Source organism: Micropterus dolomieu, linkage group LG20 (assembly GCF_021292245.1).
Source record: "Micropterus dolomieu isolate WLL.071019.BEF.003 ecotype Adirondacks linkage group LG20, ASM2129224v1, whole genome shotgun sequence".
In the NCBI taxonomy this organism is placed as follows: domain Eukaryota; kingdom Metazoa; phylum Chordata; class Actinopteri; order Centrarchiformes; family Centrarchidae; genus Micropterus; species Micropterus dolomieu.
This window is the reverse complement of record NC_060169.1, coordinates 24,387,569-24,406,006: the sequence shown is the minus strand read 5'-3', so window position 1 is coordinate 24,406,006 and position 18,438 is coordinate 24,387,569. Positions and strand designations below refer to the sequence as shown.

The following is an 18,438-nucleotide window of genomic DNA, read 5'->3' as shown; positions in this document are numbered from 1 at the left end:
TGTGCACTGTACTGTAACTCAAACAAATGAAATGGACTCTGTCCGACTCACCACACATAAATGGATTAAGTGAAAGTCACTTTCCTTGCCTTCTTGGCAACTCAGCAATAAATTCCTTGTAATCCAGCTTGAATGCAACATCCTTTTCAACTGATAGGAGGGCGACCCACATACTGTAGTCTGTCCTGAGACATGGATGTGCGCAAGTAGTTTCAACTCTGAAAAGCTTTGCTTGCCCAATGCCACTTTTACTGGGATAGTCAATAGGATTCTGAACGCAATCTCACAGGAAAGGTTCCTCCAATCCTTTGAGGCAACAAAGTAGTCAAAAAATTTAGATAGTTAAAAAAACTGCAGGCCAAGTACAAGGCCCTGTGTGGATGAACACTTAGCCCAGTCCATGCAATGATTCTGCCGAAGATAAACTGGAAAACACAACAAAGCCAATAGGGCAGATGACCGTTTAGTTGTCACCTAACACTATGTTTTGGCCAACAAAGTAATAGCTGTCGTTATGGGCTAACAGGCTGAGGTGATGTTGGACTAATATTGTAATACTGAAGTACAGTAAAGAGAAAATGTGTAAACATTAAGTCTCATTCGAAGCCAAGTACTGGATGCCGGTTTTTCATGTTGATTCTCGTGGAACGTTATACTGCAGCGCTAGCGTTAGCTTTGATGTTACGCAGAAGCTGTTCTGCCAGTATGTGTGTTTGTGTGTTGCTGCTGTATGTAAATTTACTTGATACACATAACCTGACAGTAGCGATATAGCTGCGTGTAAAAAAGAAATGGTCAAATGCAGGAATTAATTTGCTTAGTAACAATGCGTACCATCCAGCAACTAGCATCCACAGTGCAGTAGAGGCCCACTAGATGGGTGTGGGCGTCAGAAGCTCACGTGCAGCCGCATCTGCATGGCTCCGCAAGCAAGAGAACTTGGCTTTCTCTGTCAATAAAGTACGTACTAAGGCATTTATTGCTTAAATGGACTACACTTACCATCAACAATGTCTGAACATCCACATAAAAGGTGCTCAATCATCCCTTTTATGTACATGCAACACCATGTTTAGTGTGTACATGCATTTTCATTAAAACTTAAAATCTACTGTATCTGATATGTTTTTATGCATACAGTATATTTAGTTTGAGTCTCTATATATTGTTATAAAGACAGTGGCTGCACATGTGTGAAAGTGTAGCAATGTAAGTGTGTGTGTTTGTGTGTCTGTGGCCCCCCAGGCTCACTCCATCAACCTCCCTTCACCACCAGCTGTCTCCCCTCATTTACATACTCTCTCCTCCCACTAATGGAATTAGCCACAAGTTTCCTGAGGTGAGGCAACACACACACACACAGGCACACGCACAGACCGATAGAGACAAATGTGTGTACTGTATGTGTGTGTATGCGTACAAGATATTTTGGTGGTGATGTAATTGGTGTGTGTGTCTACTGGGGATGGGCTGCGAAGGTCAATCAGAAGACACACAAAGATCGTGGCTCAGTCCAAAACTACTCTGAGAAACAATGAGAAAGTAAAACGTGAATTATCAGAGCTTTCCTGCTCAACAAAGACATGATGCCTTTCAGTTTAGAGTTTATAGGATTAATAAACCAATGACAGCGAGCTAATGAGCAAACTCGTAAGTAAACCAATGTTTGTTAGTTACTGTATCTGTAATGTTATATGCCTGATTTTGTACTCAGACGCTCAGAATAAATTTGCACATTTGATATGTATATAATATATATAACAGATACGATATGTAACTCCAAGGGTCGGTCCAACCAAAAAACAACAAAGCAACGATGACAAAAAGTTTTACCACTTGAACAGTAGCTGTTTGTTTGGAAGGGGACACAATTCAACAACAATTTAAGTGGAGGCCGAATGCATTTCTAGGCCTTTTTCGCAGAAGACACTTTGACATGTCACAATTGGAGGTACAGGTGTAAGTAATAAAAGGCTTACTGGAACGCTTGAATAGAAAGGAGACAAAATTAATATTATTACTAACAACTATGCTTTTCCAACTAGGGTGGCATGGTGGTGCAGTGGTTGGCACTGTTGCCTCACAGCAAGAAGGTTGTGGGTTAAAACCCCAGCCTTTCTGTGTGGAGTTTGCATGTTCTCCCCGTGCCTGCGTGGTTTCTCTCCAGGTGCTCCGGCTTCCTCCCACCATCCAAAGACATGCAGGCTAGGTTAATTGGTGTCTCCAAAATTGTCCTTAGTGTCTGACAAATGAATGTAATGTAATGCACAAAAATTACTATAGTATCACATTTTTAACTATTAATGTTAACATGGTCTCAATTTCTGATTCAGTGAATTAACAAATGTTCAATAGTATAAACAAGTGTTAACATAGTGTCTAAATATGTATTATTGAAGTAAATTCAGTCACTTAGAAATGTAAATCTAAATGGCATATCCTGTCATTTATTCATTATAGAACACCATTATCATGTTCACAATTGGTGTTCGGGTGAGCAAATCCTTAAGATGAACAATTTGGACTTCTTAAGAAAATGTACTCATGTGATTGAGCTGAATGGCAAGTGAACCACAACTTTCCTTCCTTCTCCTCTTCCACTCTCTCCTTACCATGACCTTGAGAAAGTTTCATAGGTCCCAGTCAGCGTCCTCCGCTGGTCTTTTCTCACCTCTTTGCGGTTTCCTCAGCCCCTCTCCACCAACGGTGCTCTGTTTCCTTTTGTTTTGTCCTCCATCTCTCTGTCAGCAGGTCCCGTCCATCAATACAGAACTGTCAGTCACTAGAGTGACAATTGGCAGCTGTCGATACAGTGTAGAGGGCCTCCAGTCTGTATATAGGCTTCAACTCTGAAAATGCTATCAGCAGCCAATACATAAACACACCCCCACACACACAAGCACATGCACAACTTGATATGCACAGAAGCACAAAAACACACACATACACACACCCACAGACCTTATTCTCTTTGCATCCTCATCACACTTCATCATCGCTGACGCAGGAAAATGTGGTTTGGTAGCAATGAGATCAGATCAGATGAGGAAACAAAGAACCACCTTCTGACTATTCAGTCTTTGGCAGCACACACACACACACACACACACAGTGCATTCACACACTCAATTGTACTGATAAAGGTCTTTGACACAGACTGGAGTCACTGACACATGGCTCCCCCTACTGGAGACCTATAAGACCTTTGGCAATGACATTCCAGTCCCTGGTTACACTGTAGCACATTAACATGCATTAATTGATTCAATCATCCATCTATTCATTTAATCACTCCTCCCTCTCCCTGCCATCCTTTTCCCCCCATTTTATCAAACACTTCCTTCATTCTTTCCTGCCGTCTTCTCTTATTCATTTAGTTGTTCTTTGTAATTCTGTGGTGCGAGATCAAAGCATCTTCCTAGATTCAGTGTAAGAGCTGAAAAATGTTAAGTGTGTTTAGAAAGGGATGTCATAAAAGTAATGTGTAGGTGTCCCAGTACTTTTCTCCATATAGTGTACATATATATTTACTGGTAACTAATAAGAAACAGCAGTACAGAAATGCCAAAGACTATGTTTCAGGTGTAAGAAACGGTGTTGCAATTACATAGTTTGTCTGCTAGGGAGCAAGTTTATTTTAAATGTAAAATGTCCCCTCAGTACATGTGTTGGTTGCAATTCTGTAAAAAGGTAGGTTAAAGTTGAACCAGAAAGTTGGCCTGTCTGAAAGCAGTGTAGCAGCGAAGATGTGAGACACAAGTCTTAGACATATGTGATTGGAGTGTTTATGGAACATGTTTGAACATATGGAACATAAAATGACTTCTGTGTCTGCCTGAACTACCGCAAGGCTCCATTTGCTTGTGTTCTCCCTTCGAAACAAGTGTAGCCAGGGGGTGTTTAAAACCTTTATGATCCTCAAACTGCCTGTGTTTCTCTCTCTATTGTATTTCATATTAATCCTATTGCACTTTTTAGATCTTAACAAATAAAGTGGTCAGTCCAAAGTTACTAGAATGATAAACACACCTTTTCCTTGAAGTTGCATTCAATAATGACAGTTTATGTTTGCATTTTCATACCGCTACATCCCTGCAAAAAACATTAAAACACTTCTGTTGCTGCCTAAGGCCGCGTACATTTAAAGAGCTGAGTGCAGCAGACCCATATAAAAATAAACAGGACAGAGAAATAAGGATAGAGCCGACAAGAAGAATATACTGACAGGAGATGAGAGGGGAAATGCCTGTCTGTCTGCTTTCTCTCTTTTACGCACATGGCGTCCATCCGTATGAGAAATGTGATTACAAATGAGAGTGTGAGTGAGAGAGCGGAGTGCCACAGCTGGCATGGCATCTGGCTTGGCATATCGTTGCCCGGCCTCGCCCGCTGCCTGTGCGCTCTAATGTGGCTGTCGACAAGCCCATTAAGAAGCCATTACTAAATGCTCTGTCTCTGCTCCTCTTCCACGCCTTATAGAACAGGCCCGGGGGGATGCCAGCAACATGGAGGAGAGGGAGAGGAGAAGAGAGAAGAGATGCGCAGAAAGGAAATAAAGAAAGGAATAATAGGTGAATGAAAAAAATGTAGATGAGGAAGATTGTGTAGATTTAATGATAAAACTTTGGTGTCCTGTGTCTGTGGCTGTGCCAGAGACAGAAAGTGATGAAAGCAGAGACTCACTTTATAGTTCACCATCAAAACAGACAACTACGTGAGGAAGTTCTTCCCTCAGGGCCTCATAGGAGAAGGTGTCAGTTGAAGTCTTCACTTACAGGAAAAGTTCAATGCTGGTCTAAATAATTTAGACTGTAATTTTTAATCAGTTACAAAAGTATTTCAAAAGGTGTCAGAATAGAGAAAGATGATACATTTGTGGAAGATATTAACATATTTTTTAGAGCTGAAACAATAAGTTGATGTTGACCAGTCACTGGTTTTAGCCTATCAAAAGTGAACATTTTATGGTTTTCTTAGTATTCTGTGTATTGGTCAGACAAAACCAAGAGCTTTGAAGGTGGGCTCTGGGACATTTCATTAACCATTAGACCAATCGTTATTCAACAAAGGTTTTTGGCTCTCTTGACTTCACCCCCACTGATAAATAAAGCATGGTGTACTGGAGAATAGTCGTGTAACATGTTTTACTTTTAATGGACTTGCATTGAAGCACACGCTGATCTGCATTTAACTGCGTGTGTATCTTCAAAGTAAGAAATTGTTACATTTCATAGACCAAACAGTTTTTCATGAAAATAATAGATAGATTCATCAAATTCATGTCCTAATTATGTAATTATAAAATGATATTTTAGCATGGTGTGGTCTCAAATTTATGTGACATCTATAAAGACACAAAACCCTGGCATCCTGTATCATATCATCAAAATACTATATTTATAATACTTCCTCATCCAAACTGATCGTAGTATTTAAAAATGTTTATAAATGATTTTGTTGACTGTGTTAACAATACATTTATGGTTGTAAAATCGCCAAATTATTATAAAGTACCAGTGCTGCTTTATCAAGATATTTGGCCTTTTATTGCTGGAGACGACACTGAATGTCTGCTATTAAAAATAATGAATGTGATATGGGTGTTTCTCTCCTGACACAAACTCTGTTTGTGATACAGAATCAACACATAGTTACAACAGACCTAAGACACAACTACGTCTCATGCACACGCCCGCCCACTGCCAGAGTTGTCTAGGAACTTTTTTTACTATGGAACGCACAGTGCATCAATGGACGAGAGACTGATTCTTGCTGTCTGTGAGTTTCCTGAATTATTAAGTGTTTCCTTAACAGTTATATAGTTATGCATAAACATGTACCCTTCTTGAAGTCAGGATAGGATGTGCCCACAATGACCTTTAGTACTTTGTCTTATTCTTAAAAAATAATCTAATAATCTCTTTAAGCTAAACTAAACACCAACAGAGATCTAGTTAGCATACTCAACTAAACTAAACTCACGTGTAAACTTACTTCTTAACAGAAATATTTTGAAAGTTAGTAGTTATATTACACTGAACAAAATTATAAATGCAACACTTTTGTTTTTGTCCCCATTCATCATGAGCTGAACTCAAAGATCTAAGACTTTCTTGATGTACACAAAAGGCCTATTTCTCTCAAAATCTGTGTGAGTACTTCTCCTTTGCTGAGATAATCCATCCACCTCACAGGTGTGGCATATCAAGATGCTGACCAGACAGCATGGGTATTGCACAGGTGTGCCTTAGGCTGGCCACAATAAAAGGATGTGCAGTTCCATCACACAGCACAATGCCACAGATGTCGCAAGTTTTGAGGGAGCGTGCAATTGGCATGCTGACTGCAGGAATGTCCACCAGAGCTCTTACCCTTAAATTGAATGTTCATTTCTCTACCATAAGCCATCTCCAAAGGTGTTTCAGAGAATTTGGCAGTATATCCAACCGGCCCAGGACCTCCACATCCAGCATCTTCACCTCCAAGATCGTCTGACACCAGCCACCCAGACAGCTGCTGCAACAGTTGGTTTACATAACCAAAGAATTTCTGCACAAACTGTCAGGAACCGTCTCAGGGAAGCTCATCTGCATGCTCGTTGTCCTCATCGGGATCTCAACCTGACTGTAGTTCATCATCATAACCGACTTTAGTGGGCAGATGCTCACATTCGATCGTGTCCGGCACTTGGAAAGGTGTTCTCTTCAACGATGAATCCCGGTTTTCATTGTACAGGGCAGATGGCAGACAGCGTCGTGTGGGTGAGCGATTTGCTGATGTCAACGTTGTGGATCAAGTGGCCCATGGTGGCACTGGGGTTATGGTATGGGCAGGCCTGTTTTATGGACAATGGACACAGGTGCATTTTATTGATGGCATTTTGAGATACCGTGACGAGATCCTGAGGCCCATTGTTGTGCCATTCATCCACGACCATCACCTCACATTCAAGTATGATAATGCATGGCCCCATTGTTTTACACAATTCCTGGAAGCTGAAAACATCCCAGTTCTTACATAGCCAGCATACTCACCGGACATGTCACCCATTGAGCATGTTTGAGATGCTCTGGATTGGCGTATATAACAGCGTGTTCCAGGTCCTGCCAATATCCAACAACTTCGCACAGCCATTGAAGAGGAGTGGATCAACCACAGGCCACAATCAACAACAAGATCAACTCTATGCGTGAGGCAAATGGCGGTCACACGAGACACTGACTGGTTTCCCGACCCCCCCGGCCCCCCAAATACAGTGAAACTGCACATTTTCAAGTGGCTTTTTCTTGTGGCCAGCCTAAGGCACACCTGTGCAATACCCATGCTGTCTGGTCAGCATCTTGATATGCCACACCTGTGAGGTGGATGGATTATCTCGCCAAAGGTGAGGTGTACATAGAGAAAGTCTTAGATCTTTGAGTTCAGCTCATGATGAATAGGGGCCAAAGTGTTGTGTTTATAATTTTGTTCAGTGTATTTAGTTATAGACTTTTTCAGTAATTTCTGGAAGATCTTAATCTTAATTTTTTTTACAGCCTATTAAGAAAACAGTTGTAGCGGCAGGGATAAATTGGGAGGAAAAGCCATTTTCCATGGTTACTAAGCATAGAGTGCCTGGTGTTTACTTACAGTGTGCTTGTCTTCCTGTCTGTTCACATGGGGAGCACAGTGCAACCCCATAGAGCCAAACGAATATGCAGCTGGAGTGTGAAATAAAAACAATATAATAAATACAATAAATCTTTGCTTTATTTGTACTTCTCTTCATTTTCTCAGGCCAGGAGGAGGTGTGTCATTCTTGGAGTGCCTGACTTGGAGTACACAGCTGGAGGGGAGGAGAGGTAAAGCAGAGAGGACACATAAAGGAGGGACAGAGAGAAAAATACAGAAAAGGGGGGACATTAAGTATGTTTTGCCTTGATTTACTTAAAATAGTTCAAACATAAAACAAAACCATAGTTAGCTGAAGAACACTGAGGCTCATAAATGGGAATGAATACATTTTTATTCACAAATACACTCACCAAGACCGCGTGCAACTTCCTGCTGTGTGTGTGTGTGTGTGTGTGTGTGTGTGTGTGTGTGTGTGTGTGTGTGTGTGTGTGCGCGTGCGTGTGGGGAGCGGTGAATTGCTCTTTTCATGAGTGACTGTGACAGGTTTCTCATCGGGCCCTGAAGCCTCCTCGCAGTTAGAGACCATGTACAGCACAGCCCCCGAACTACACCCCCCCCCCCCCCCACATACACAAACGCATGCTGAACTGGGTGATGGTGTAAAAGAGAGAGTTTTCTGTTCAACCACCGAGTACAAGAGACGTTGTTGGTACCACACGTTAGTGTGTGTTCCTGTGTTTTTATGCGTCTGCACCGGCTGCTGGAACTAAGCGGGGCTCTTAATCACGGTTGTAACGGGCAACATTACCGGCAGCGGCAGAAGGCTAATGATGAATGCCTGAGTCTCCATGCAAACCCTGACCTCCTTTTCTGCTGCGATGCACAAAAAGCTCTAGCTCTCTCTCACGAAAACACACACATACACATGTATTCGTGTACACACACAAACAGGCATAAGTTTGCATCAACACAAACATCTTGACAAAAAAAAAACACTGCTGAGGCATATGAACTTAACACAAAAATGCTTGTGCACACAGACACACACACACACAAACACACTTTGCTGTTCTATAGGCGGGCTATGGGACCACTTTTATGATACAACCTGTTCTCCTATTAGCTCTCTTAATCAGTCACTTAGATTACCTAGAAAGCAGTGCGATGTCCAACCACCCCCCCCCCCCCCCCCCCCCCCCCAAAAAAAACATATGTTAAGCTTGTCACTGGAGGAAGACAGTGAGAGATAAATTGAGATGTAAATGACAGAGAGACAAAGAAAGAAAGAAAAAAGGAGACGTAAGAGCATTAAATAAAATGTAAATGAGAGCGAAAGAGCCAGAGAAATAGAAATAAAAAAGAGGAAGAGAGATCAGTACATGAGAGAGACAGATGGTAATAAAAAAAGAAGTAAATGAGAGAGATTTTGCAACAGAGGGAGTGAGTAGTTATAAACGAGTGTAAAGTTTTGATGAAGGACAAACTAATGTCAGGGACTGGGGCGGTTCGGGCTTCCTGCTCCCCGGCTACCACATGTGATCCCGCCTGTCACTCACACTCCATCGCCATGACAATCATCGTAATGCCGACGCCTGGGGGCGGGGACAAGCCTGTCCTTGTAACAAACAGAAACCCTCCGCGATCTGACGCCAACAACTGCCGAGAAGATCTCACTCAAACACACACACACACACAACCATCACACGGTGGTGCCACACAAACAGAAACTCTTGCACACTCCTGTTTAAATTCAGCTACATTTTTCGGTAACAATGATGTTATGTGATGTGTTACTGTCACAGTGTCCATGTTTTGTCCACCACATTCATTGTGTAATATGCAGCATTTTGTAGCCTGTGCATCTGGATGTGTGTGTGTGCTTTTAAATGTATATTTATTGTATGCATTCATACAGTGCATGACAGTCTGTGATCACATATATGTGTGTGACAGAGGAGTGAGACAGAGACAGAGAGACGGTGTGTGTGTTTGTGTGTGTCTATGTGTGTGTGTTAGCCATGGGGTAGGGAGCAGGGACTTGTCAAACTGAGGAAGAGATGGCAAACTGGATGGTGATGCCAGCCCTGTGTGACAGCTCCTTCACACACATATGCACATACTCGCGCGCACACACATACACACATGCTGTAGCCCCCCAAACCTACCCTAGCCCACACTCTAGAGCTGTGAAAGCTGGGACGCAGAGAGAAAACGAAACTGGTTGAACCTCCTTTTAACTGGGGGCTGATTGGTGTGTGTGTGTGTGTTTATACAGTCTATGGTGGGAGGTGGTGGGCGGGCGGGGAGGGAGGGTGGAGGTTCAAAGTGTCACATCAATTTGTGGCTGTGCTGTTTCTGAAAGAGGCTAACCCCACTGCCACATAGGCTTAGCACAACAGTGAATAGCATACTGGCAGACAGGACACATGCATACAATACAGACATGCACACACACTTATACACGTGTGGTATACTTGAAGACCTACACAGAAATGCAGATGCAGACATTTATACAGTTTCTACTGTAGTCAAATTCGAAATCCTTCTCAAGATGTAAGTGTACTTTTGTTATTTTGAATTGCTCCTTCAGTCATAAAAGATGTGTTCATTCAGCACCATGTGCCATAACACAAGATAACAATTGTTAAACAGGCCTTGATTCCTTCGAAGACTGCGCGTACACACATAATTGAGTTGAATGCCATTTTCTGCAAATCTATCAAAGCGCTTGCCTGAAATTGTATTTTGGTGGAATGCTCCATTGTGCCTCTGAGCCCAGAGCGCAAGGAGCCAACTGAGGTGAGGTTGCTGGTTAAAAACCCCCAGGGGTGACCTGGCCAGGGCCCCAGACCACTTTAACCACTCGTCTCCATTAACAGGCTCCCCGATATCATTATGCTCCCTGGGGACCAGGCGTGCTCTAACCAACCATTTACCCTCTCTCCTCTATTTCTCTCTCTCGTCTCTCCCTCTCTCTGCCATGATGTTACTCAATGAAAAAAGACAGCGAGGTGAAAAAATATGAGATTGATTTATTTGCTTCAGTGTTCTTTGGGATGGAGTCCTCTCCCTCTCTTTCTTTCCCATTTCTCTACCTCTCTGCAAACTGAAACCAATTAGTGAGCAGAGCACTTGTAGCAGGGAATGTAGGGCAAGCGAGGAGTAATAAAAAAGTATTGACTTTTCTGTGACTGTACGCGGCGTGAAAGGGGTGCTGCGGCCTTGTCCGACATGAAAGGAGCTCCATTAATTTCACTTATTTCACCCAGGCCCCTGTCAGGAGGCCCTAATGTGTCCCAGGCGCACTTCTCACATGCAGGCACTCAGACAGCGCAACGCAGCTCCAGCCTGGTTACCAAATGAGTTTACATTATATATCGGAGCGAGAGAGAGAGGGAAGCACAAGAGAAAGGAGTAATTTCTAATTCCCTGGTGGGATACAAAGCGAGGCCTTTCATACGTAGCTAATTTTGCCACAGCTTCAACTCCTCATCCGCCTCGCTTTTGCACTCTCGTTCTGCATCATGTAAAGGCCACAGTTCCAGGAAAATGACCTACAGTACCTAAACAGGACCACAACATACCAGCCTGAGAATAAGACAGTAAGACACGTTAGTTTCAATTTCATAGCGACCACTCAGTCCACCAGTAGACAACATACATGCTGGTATAAACTGTAAAAACAATGCTTATCCTTTTTAGAAATAACCTTATTTTCAGATACAAAAGAATGGCCTTTTTATTAATACTCAATTTCCTCCAAATAATAATTAATTTGCTAGAACATGACTGCAAAAGGTAAAAAATATATATACATCATACGCCCCACTTTGATGTCTTAAAATAAAATGTGCAAACCTCAACAGTTTATCAGCTAGACTCTGCTTTCTTGTCACACTGGTTGCATGTTTTCTTATATAGACATACTTATTTGTAATTTGTGCCATTTAGAACCCATAACCACCACTGATGTACATTTTGTTTGGGGAATGTGCATTTCTCATGGTTTTACCACAATTCTCTGGAAGGTGGATTATGCCTTGATTAAGTAAAACCAGTTAGCAATGAGAAGCTCCTTGAACTTTTCTCATCAGACACTTGGGGTTGGCCTACTGTCACCAGGTAAATTCTATTTACCTGGAATTTTAGCAGTAGTGTGTGCGTGCGTGCGTGTGTGTGAGAGTGAGACTGTGAGATAGATGCAATGTCTGAGATTCTGTGTGTTTATGTGTGTGTGTGTCTGTGTGTGTGTGTGTGTGTGTGTGTGTGTGTGTGAAAAAGAGTGAAGAGTGAGAGGCTATCTGCAGACAGAAACTAATCAGTGTGTGTGAGATAAGAAAGCAGCCTTTATGGTGTATGGTAATCACCCCCCCAGCCTGCCACCGCCATGCATAATCACCACGACTTATTCACATGATTGATGAAATATGCGTCTGTGAAATCTGAGCTGCTTTTGTTATCATCCTGTTTTCCCCTCTCCCCCCTCTTTCCTTTTCTCTCAATCTTTTTTTTGTCTTGTTCAACCTCTCTGTCTCTCTAAATATCTCTCCCCTGCTCTGCAGCGGCCAAAGATGTTTGGAACCATGTACAAACAAGAAATTAAACCCACAGCACGGGGTCCCTCTTGAAACTATGCACATGCACACATTGTCACTCTATACATACTTTTCTCTCATATGAGGCATGCAAAATGCATGAGAAAAGCAACACCATCTGAAGAGGAATATGAAGAAAGGGAATAGGGGTAAAAAGATAAAGATAAGGGTAAGAGAGAGCCAGTAAACGAGACACATTAATTGTTCTGTCCTGCAGAGAGAAATGTTGGCTGGATTAGAGGGGGATGAGAGGAGAGAGAGATGGAGTGATAGATGGAATTAGATGGATAGATGCTTCAGAGAGCTCTTGTCATTGACACTCAATCGCATTAATCAGGGAACGGATGCAGAATTCACAACTAAAGCAACATGAAAAAACAAAGTTTTTTGTTTTTAAAAATAAGCAGCAAGTCCATACTAGGGCACAACTACTGAAGGAATGAGTTCATGTGTCTGTACACGGTGAAAAAAAAAGTAATTACAGTAATAATCAGGAAAGCAGTGCTATACATGAACCACCATCAGAACTGAGAAACATGACTCTAAAAACATAATCTTTAATGTTTATTTCTAAAGTGGGGCATTTAATGTGACTGCAGCGCTGTGCAGCGCTTATTCGCTCCACATATCCTCTCACTCAGTCGCGCTCTCTCTCTCTCTCTCTCTCTCTCTCTCTCTCGCAAACACGGACAACAGACCCGTCTGTGAATTGAACGGTTAGTATCATAAACACCGCTGCACAAATCTGTCCAACACAACTCTGTCAATGTCGGAGACCCATCTTCAAAACAGTTATTAGCAAGCATGTAAGGAGCCTAGCTAATAAGGATAGCTATGTTAACTATGGAAAACAGCTGTTTAAGTTAGCACGCTGTGTAACTGATAGTCAGTAGGTGCGTTCCAGATAACTGGCTGACTTTTGCCGACTTGATAGGGTAATAAAAACAGCGCCGTCAAGTCAGTGACATCTTGCAGCGCAGGTGTTGTGCCGAATTCTGCATGCCTGCCGTGAATTGCATACACCTCGCGGGAGGTAACGCTCTTTTACACTAAGAGGTGGATGCAAATCTCGGTAGGTAGCCTACAACATCCGTTTTGCCGAATTATGCATTCACTTTTTAAGGTCCTTTTCAGACACTTTGCTGTTCACATTGTTTGAACACGGTTAACGGTTTTTGCTGAATCTCAAGAAATGGTAGGCTACTTTTACTAAGTGTAATAATATATTAAAAAAATAGTATAGCGTTTAAAAGCAGAACTTTAATGCATTTTCACGTAATTCTCGGCAGGCATAAATATTCGGCATAACCCCCCCGTTACGCTGTCAATCTGTGGGAAACACTGTATATATATATATATATATGCTGTAGCCACTCTCCCAGTGCTCCGATCACCACTGGCACCACCGTTGCTCTTACTTTCCACATCTTTTCTAGCTCCTCTTTCAGCCCTTGGTATTTCTCAAGCTTCTCGTGTTCCTTCTTCTTGATGTTGCTGTCGCTTGGGATTGCCACATCTATCACTGCAGCCTTCTTCTGCTGTTTGTCGATCAACACGATGTCTGGTTGGTTAGCTATTACCAGTTTGTCAGTCTGGATGTTGAAGTCCCACAGGATCTTAACTCGATCATTCTCAACTACCTTAGGAGGTGTCTTCCATTTTGACCTTGGGACTTCCAGCCCATACTCATGGCAGATGTTCCTGTACACTATGCCAGCTACCTGGTTATGGCGTTCCATGTACGCACATCTTGCCTGCATCTTACACCCTGCTGTTATGTGCTGTACTGTCTCCGAGGCATCCTTGCACAGTCTGCACCTGGGGTCCTGCCTGGTGTGGTAGACCCCAGCCTCTATTGATCTTGTACTGAGTGCCTGTTCTTGTGCAGCCATGATTAGTGCTTCTGTGCTGTCCTTTAGTCCAGCCTTTTCCAGCCACTGGTAGGATTTCTCGATATCAGCCACTTCTTCTGTTTTGTCTGTGGTACATGCCGTGCAGTGGCTTGTCTCTCCGTGAAGGTTCTTCGTCTTCCTTGTCCTCACCCTCGGGTTTCTGCTGCCAGAGGTATAAACTAAGCCCTTCATCTTTGGGGGCCATCTTTCCTGTACTCCTGGATCTTTGTCGTTTCATTCTGGACAGTGGTCTTGACACTCACTAGCCCTCGGCCTCCCTTGCTACGCTTGGTGTACAGTCTCAGGGTGCTGGATTTGGGGTGGAACCCTCCATGCGTTGTGAGGAGCTTTCTTGTCTTGATGTTAGTGGCCTCTATCTCCTCCTTTGGCCAGTTTATTACACCAGCAGGGTATCTGATGACTGGCAAGGGTGTATGTGTTGATGGCTCGGATCTTGTTCTTCCCATTCAGCTGACTTTTCAGGACCTGCCTTACTCTCTGTAGGTATCTTGCTGTGGCGGACTTCCTTGCTGCCTCTTCATGGTTTCCGTTAGCCTGCAGCACCCCAAGGTATTTGTTGCTGTCCTGAACATCTGCAATGTGGCCTTCTGATAGTTCAGTCCCCTTGGTTCTGATCATTTTCCCTCTTTTTGATACCATGCAACCACACTTGTCCAGTCCGAATGACATTCCAATGTCATTGCTGTAGATCCTTGTAGTGTGAATCAGTGAGTCGATGTCTCGTTCATTTCTGGCCTACAGCTTGATGTCAACCATGTAGAGGAGGTGACTGATGGTGACTTTGGAACCGGTATCCGTAGCCAGTCTTTGTGATGATCTGGCTGAGGGGGTTCAGGCCTATGCAGAACAGCAGCAGGGATAGTGTATCGCCTTGGTATATGCCGCACTTGATGGTGACTTGTTGAATTGGCTTTGAGATGGCTTCCAGACTTGTTTTCCACAGCCCAATTGAGTTCTTGATAAAGGCTATTAGTGGTCTGTTGATCTTGTACATTTCCAAGCATTCCAGTATCCATGTATGTGGCATTGAGTCATCGGCTTTCTTTTAGTCAACACAGATTGCTCTGCCTGGACTTGCAGTCTCGAGTGACAGCTCTGCCAACAGTTTTTGGTACCGTATTTGTTGTGGTGGCAGCCCGGCTGACGGTGAGTGTCCTGTTTTTTTTCTCCTTTTTCTCAGTTATTCTGCTTTTTCCTTGGTTTTCTGTTCCCTGCCTGCCTCCCTGTGTTTTCTCCCCGGTGTGTGCTCTCTCTCCCTCTGCTCCTGAGCCCAGCCAACGACCCGCACCTGCACCTCATCAGCCACCTCATCAGCCTGCCACACCTGCCACTAGTCAACCTCATCCCTGCCTGTATTTCAACCCCGGTTCTCCACACCATTCTTGCTTGATCGTCGTTGCTCTATACCCGGTGTCACCTCAGCGTTCAGGCTCTCATGTTTCTCAGTTTCTCTGTGCTTTGTCACTGCTGTCACTAACCCTGTCCCTTTGTCTGTTTTCCCCCCAGGTTCGCTCACCCTCGTCCTCCGTTTTGTCGGCTGGGCTCACCCTCCGGTCCTCTCCTCCATCGGACTTCCCTCGCGGTGTCCTCCCAGTCCTTCCTTGCCTCCCCGCTTCCTCGGCCCCAGTGTTCCCCGGCTCCCTGGGCCCAGTCCCGTCGGTTTCCCTGTGCCAGTGTTTCCCCGGCGTCCACCTCTCCCTCCACTCCAGTCCCTCACCCCCCTTTTCCTTCAATAAACCTCCTTCCCTCTGAGCTCTGCATTTGGGTCCTCTCTGTCGGTCCCCACACCACACCACCGTAACAGTGTTCTTCAATACATAATTTGAGGCATTCTACACAATACTTCTTTTTCGCTCCTATAGTCAAAAAAGCAATAGGAAAGACAGCGTTTATGTTTAAGGCTCCTTCAGACTGGAATAACTTACCTTCAAACATACGATCTTTAACATCATTTCACATTTAAAAAAATATTTTGTCTTATTTTGAATTTAATTGTTCATGTTTCAGATGATGCTAGATCTACATATAATTTACAAGTCACTATATTCTTTATTCTATGTTATGTTTTTGTGGGCAAGTATTTGTTCACAGCCTCTATGTGGCTATCAAGTGGCTGTATTAACTTAAATACTTGTTGTAGTGTGTTGATTGTAGTATTGTCTGTGTCTTATTACTGTAATGTGTTTGATTTGTTCTTTATTGTATTGTATATTAGGACCCCCTCGAAAACGAGATGGTTCATCTCAAGGGGTTTATCCTATTCAATAAACTTATTCCAACTATACTCAAACTGGCCTTCTTGGATCACATTTCATTGCGTTGTTTTAACACCGGGCTTCTTCCTGAATGAACAGCCGCTTAAAAGGGTAAAAAGGCTTTGGCCCATGACTTGCAGGGCTAAGACTAAGGGACAATGTAGGAAAGGACTAGGACAGACAAAGACTGGGAAGAGGGCTGGGACTAGGACTGATTTGGGTTCAGAGGAGGCACTGAGGGAAGGAGGGGGCTGAGATTGAGGGTAAGTTTAAGACTGGGGTTGGGGCTGGTGAATTAAGGCCCCCAGCCTCAGGGTGCTATTACACATCTATAATGAGAAACAGAGAAGAGGGGGGCTTGTCTTTGCACCTCAGCACACCTTAGATTAAATATGCACAATTCCCATGCAAAATGGGCCAGGAACAGCCGGGACCAGCGTTGCTGTCTAATCCCCTGTACTGGAGTTGTTTCAGCCAGGGTTAACAGGCTCATCAGTCAACACAGGCTGCTTAGCACAGGATATCAAGGCCATTTGCAGGTTTAAGTGTTTGTGATTGCTTCCCTTTCCAGATCCCACCGCCACCCCAACCCCCCGCACATGCTCCCTGTGCTGGCTAGTGAGAATATGAGTCTGCAATAAGACACACAGACGTGCATATATATCAACCATCTAATAGCATAGGTAAAAGTGTGGCTTTCACATAAACATCAGCCTGCTTACCAAGTGAACAAAATAAAGTATACAAATCACAAACACACACATTGGAAAGACTAGATTCTCACACAGTGACACATGATTTCACACACACCTGTATCACCAAAACACACTTGGGTCAGAGAAAAAGGGATAGAGCAATAGAGAGACAGACAGACCGATAGATCAATAAAAAAAATTGAGGGAATCTCATTATCAAAAATTATAAAAAGTAGTTTAGAGTAAAACAATGGACTAGAATTCCTCAGGAGAAACAGGACATACAAAATGTAAGAGGAAACAGGAAACGTAACAGAATCAAAACACATCTTCTACCTGCTATTAGAAAATGTATTCGTTCACTTTTTTGACAGCAAAACACACCTGTAAGTCTATGTATGCTGTCTGCTCCATCCTCTGTGTCCGTCTACACCGTAGCTTCATCTTAATCCATCTGCATTTCACAGCCAGGTTTGACTTCTATCACCAACACACTGCTGTATGAGAGGGCTGTAGTGTGTGTGTGTGTGTGTGTGTGTGTGTGTGTGTGTGTGTGTGTGTGTGTGTGTGTGTGTGTGTGTGTGTGTGCGCTATCAAATGGCTGAGTGCACAATACACACACACACACACACACACACACACACACACACACACACACACACACACAACCAATAGTTTTCAACAAAATGGGGGTGGGGGTGGGCAGAAAAAAGTTGCAGCTAGGTATTGCAGATGAAGAGGACAGAGAAAAAGAGAACAAGTGTGCAAATAAACAAGACAGCAAGGGAAAGAAAGAGTGATGGCAGGAGACAGAGATAGGCAGTGATTATACCACACTACATACAGTATGGTTCAGTGGAGCATATCTGCACAGGGACAGGCGGTCCATTAAAAGCACAGACATTCTTATTCTGCTTGTCTGCCTGTTTTCTCTTACATCCATGTATACATGGAGTGGAAACTGGAAATAAACCTGAAAAAAAATCTCTGATCTTGACTTTGCTTCAAAATAACCATGATGACAATGCATTTTATACAGTGCCTTTCTTTTTTTGCATGGCTTATACACATATATATATACACTGCTCAAAAAATAAAGGGAACAGTAAAATAACACATCCTAGATCTGAATGAATGAAATAATCTCATTAAATACTCCTTTCTTTACATAGTTGAATGTGCTGACAACAAAATCACACAAAAATTATCAATAGAAATCAAATTTATCAACCCATGGAGGTCTGGATTTGGAGTCACACTCAAAATCAAAGTGGAAAACCACACTACAGGCCGATCCAAATTTGATGTAATGTCCTTAAAACAAGTCAAAATGAGGCTCAGTAGTGTGTGTGGCCTCCACGTGCCT

At 43.1% G+C, this 18,438-nt stretch overlaps 1 protein-coding gene across 3 annotated transcripts in view; it reads right to left on the bottom strand.

Moving 5' to 3' along the window:
* Positions 1 to 7,731: 7,731 nt before the first annotated feature.
* Positions 7,732 to 18,438, bottom strand: part of spata17 (spermatogenesis associated 17) — a 44,678-nt gene continuing 33,971 nt past the window's right edge. For all 3 annotated transcript variants that reach the window (XR_006822192.1, XM_046032756.1, XM_046032754.1), the window contains exon 10: positions 7,732 to 7,825. Coding sequence is in view for 1 of the 3 variants with exons in the window: in XM_046032754.1 (XP_045888710.1) it covers positions 7,773 to 7,825 (53 nt within the window). In the remaining 2 variants the exon portion in view is untranslated. The remainder of the gene's footprint in view (positions 7,826 to 18,438) is intronic.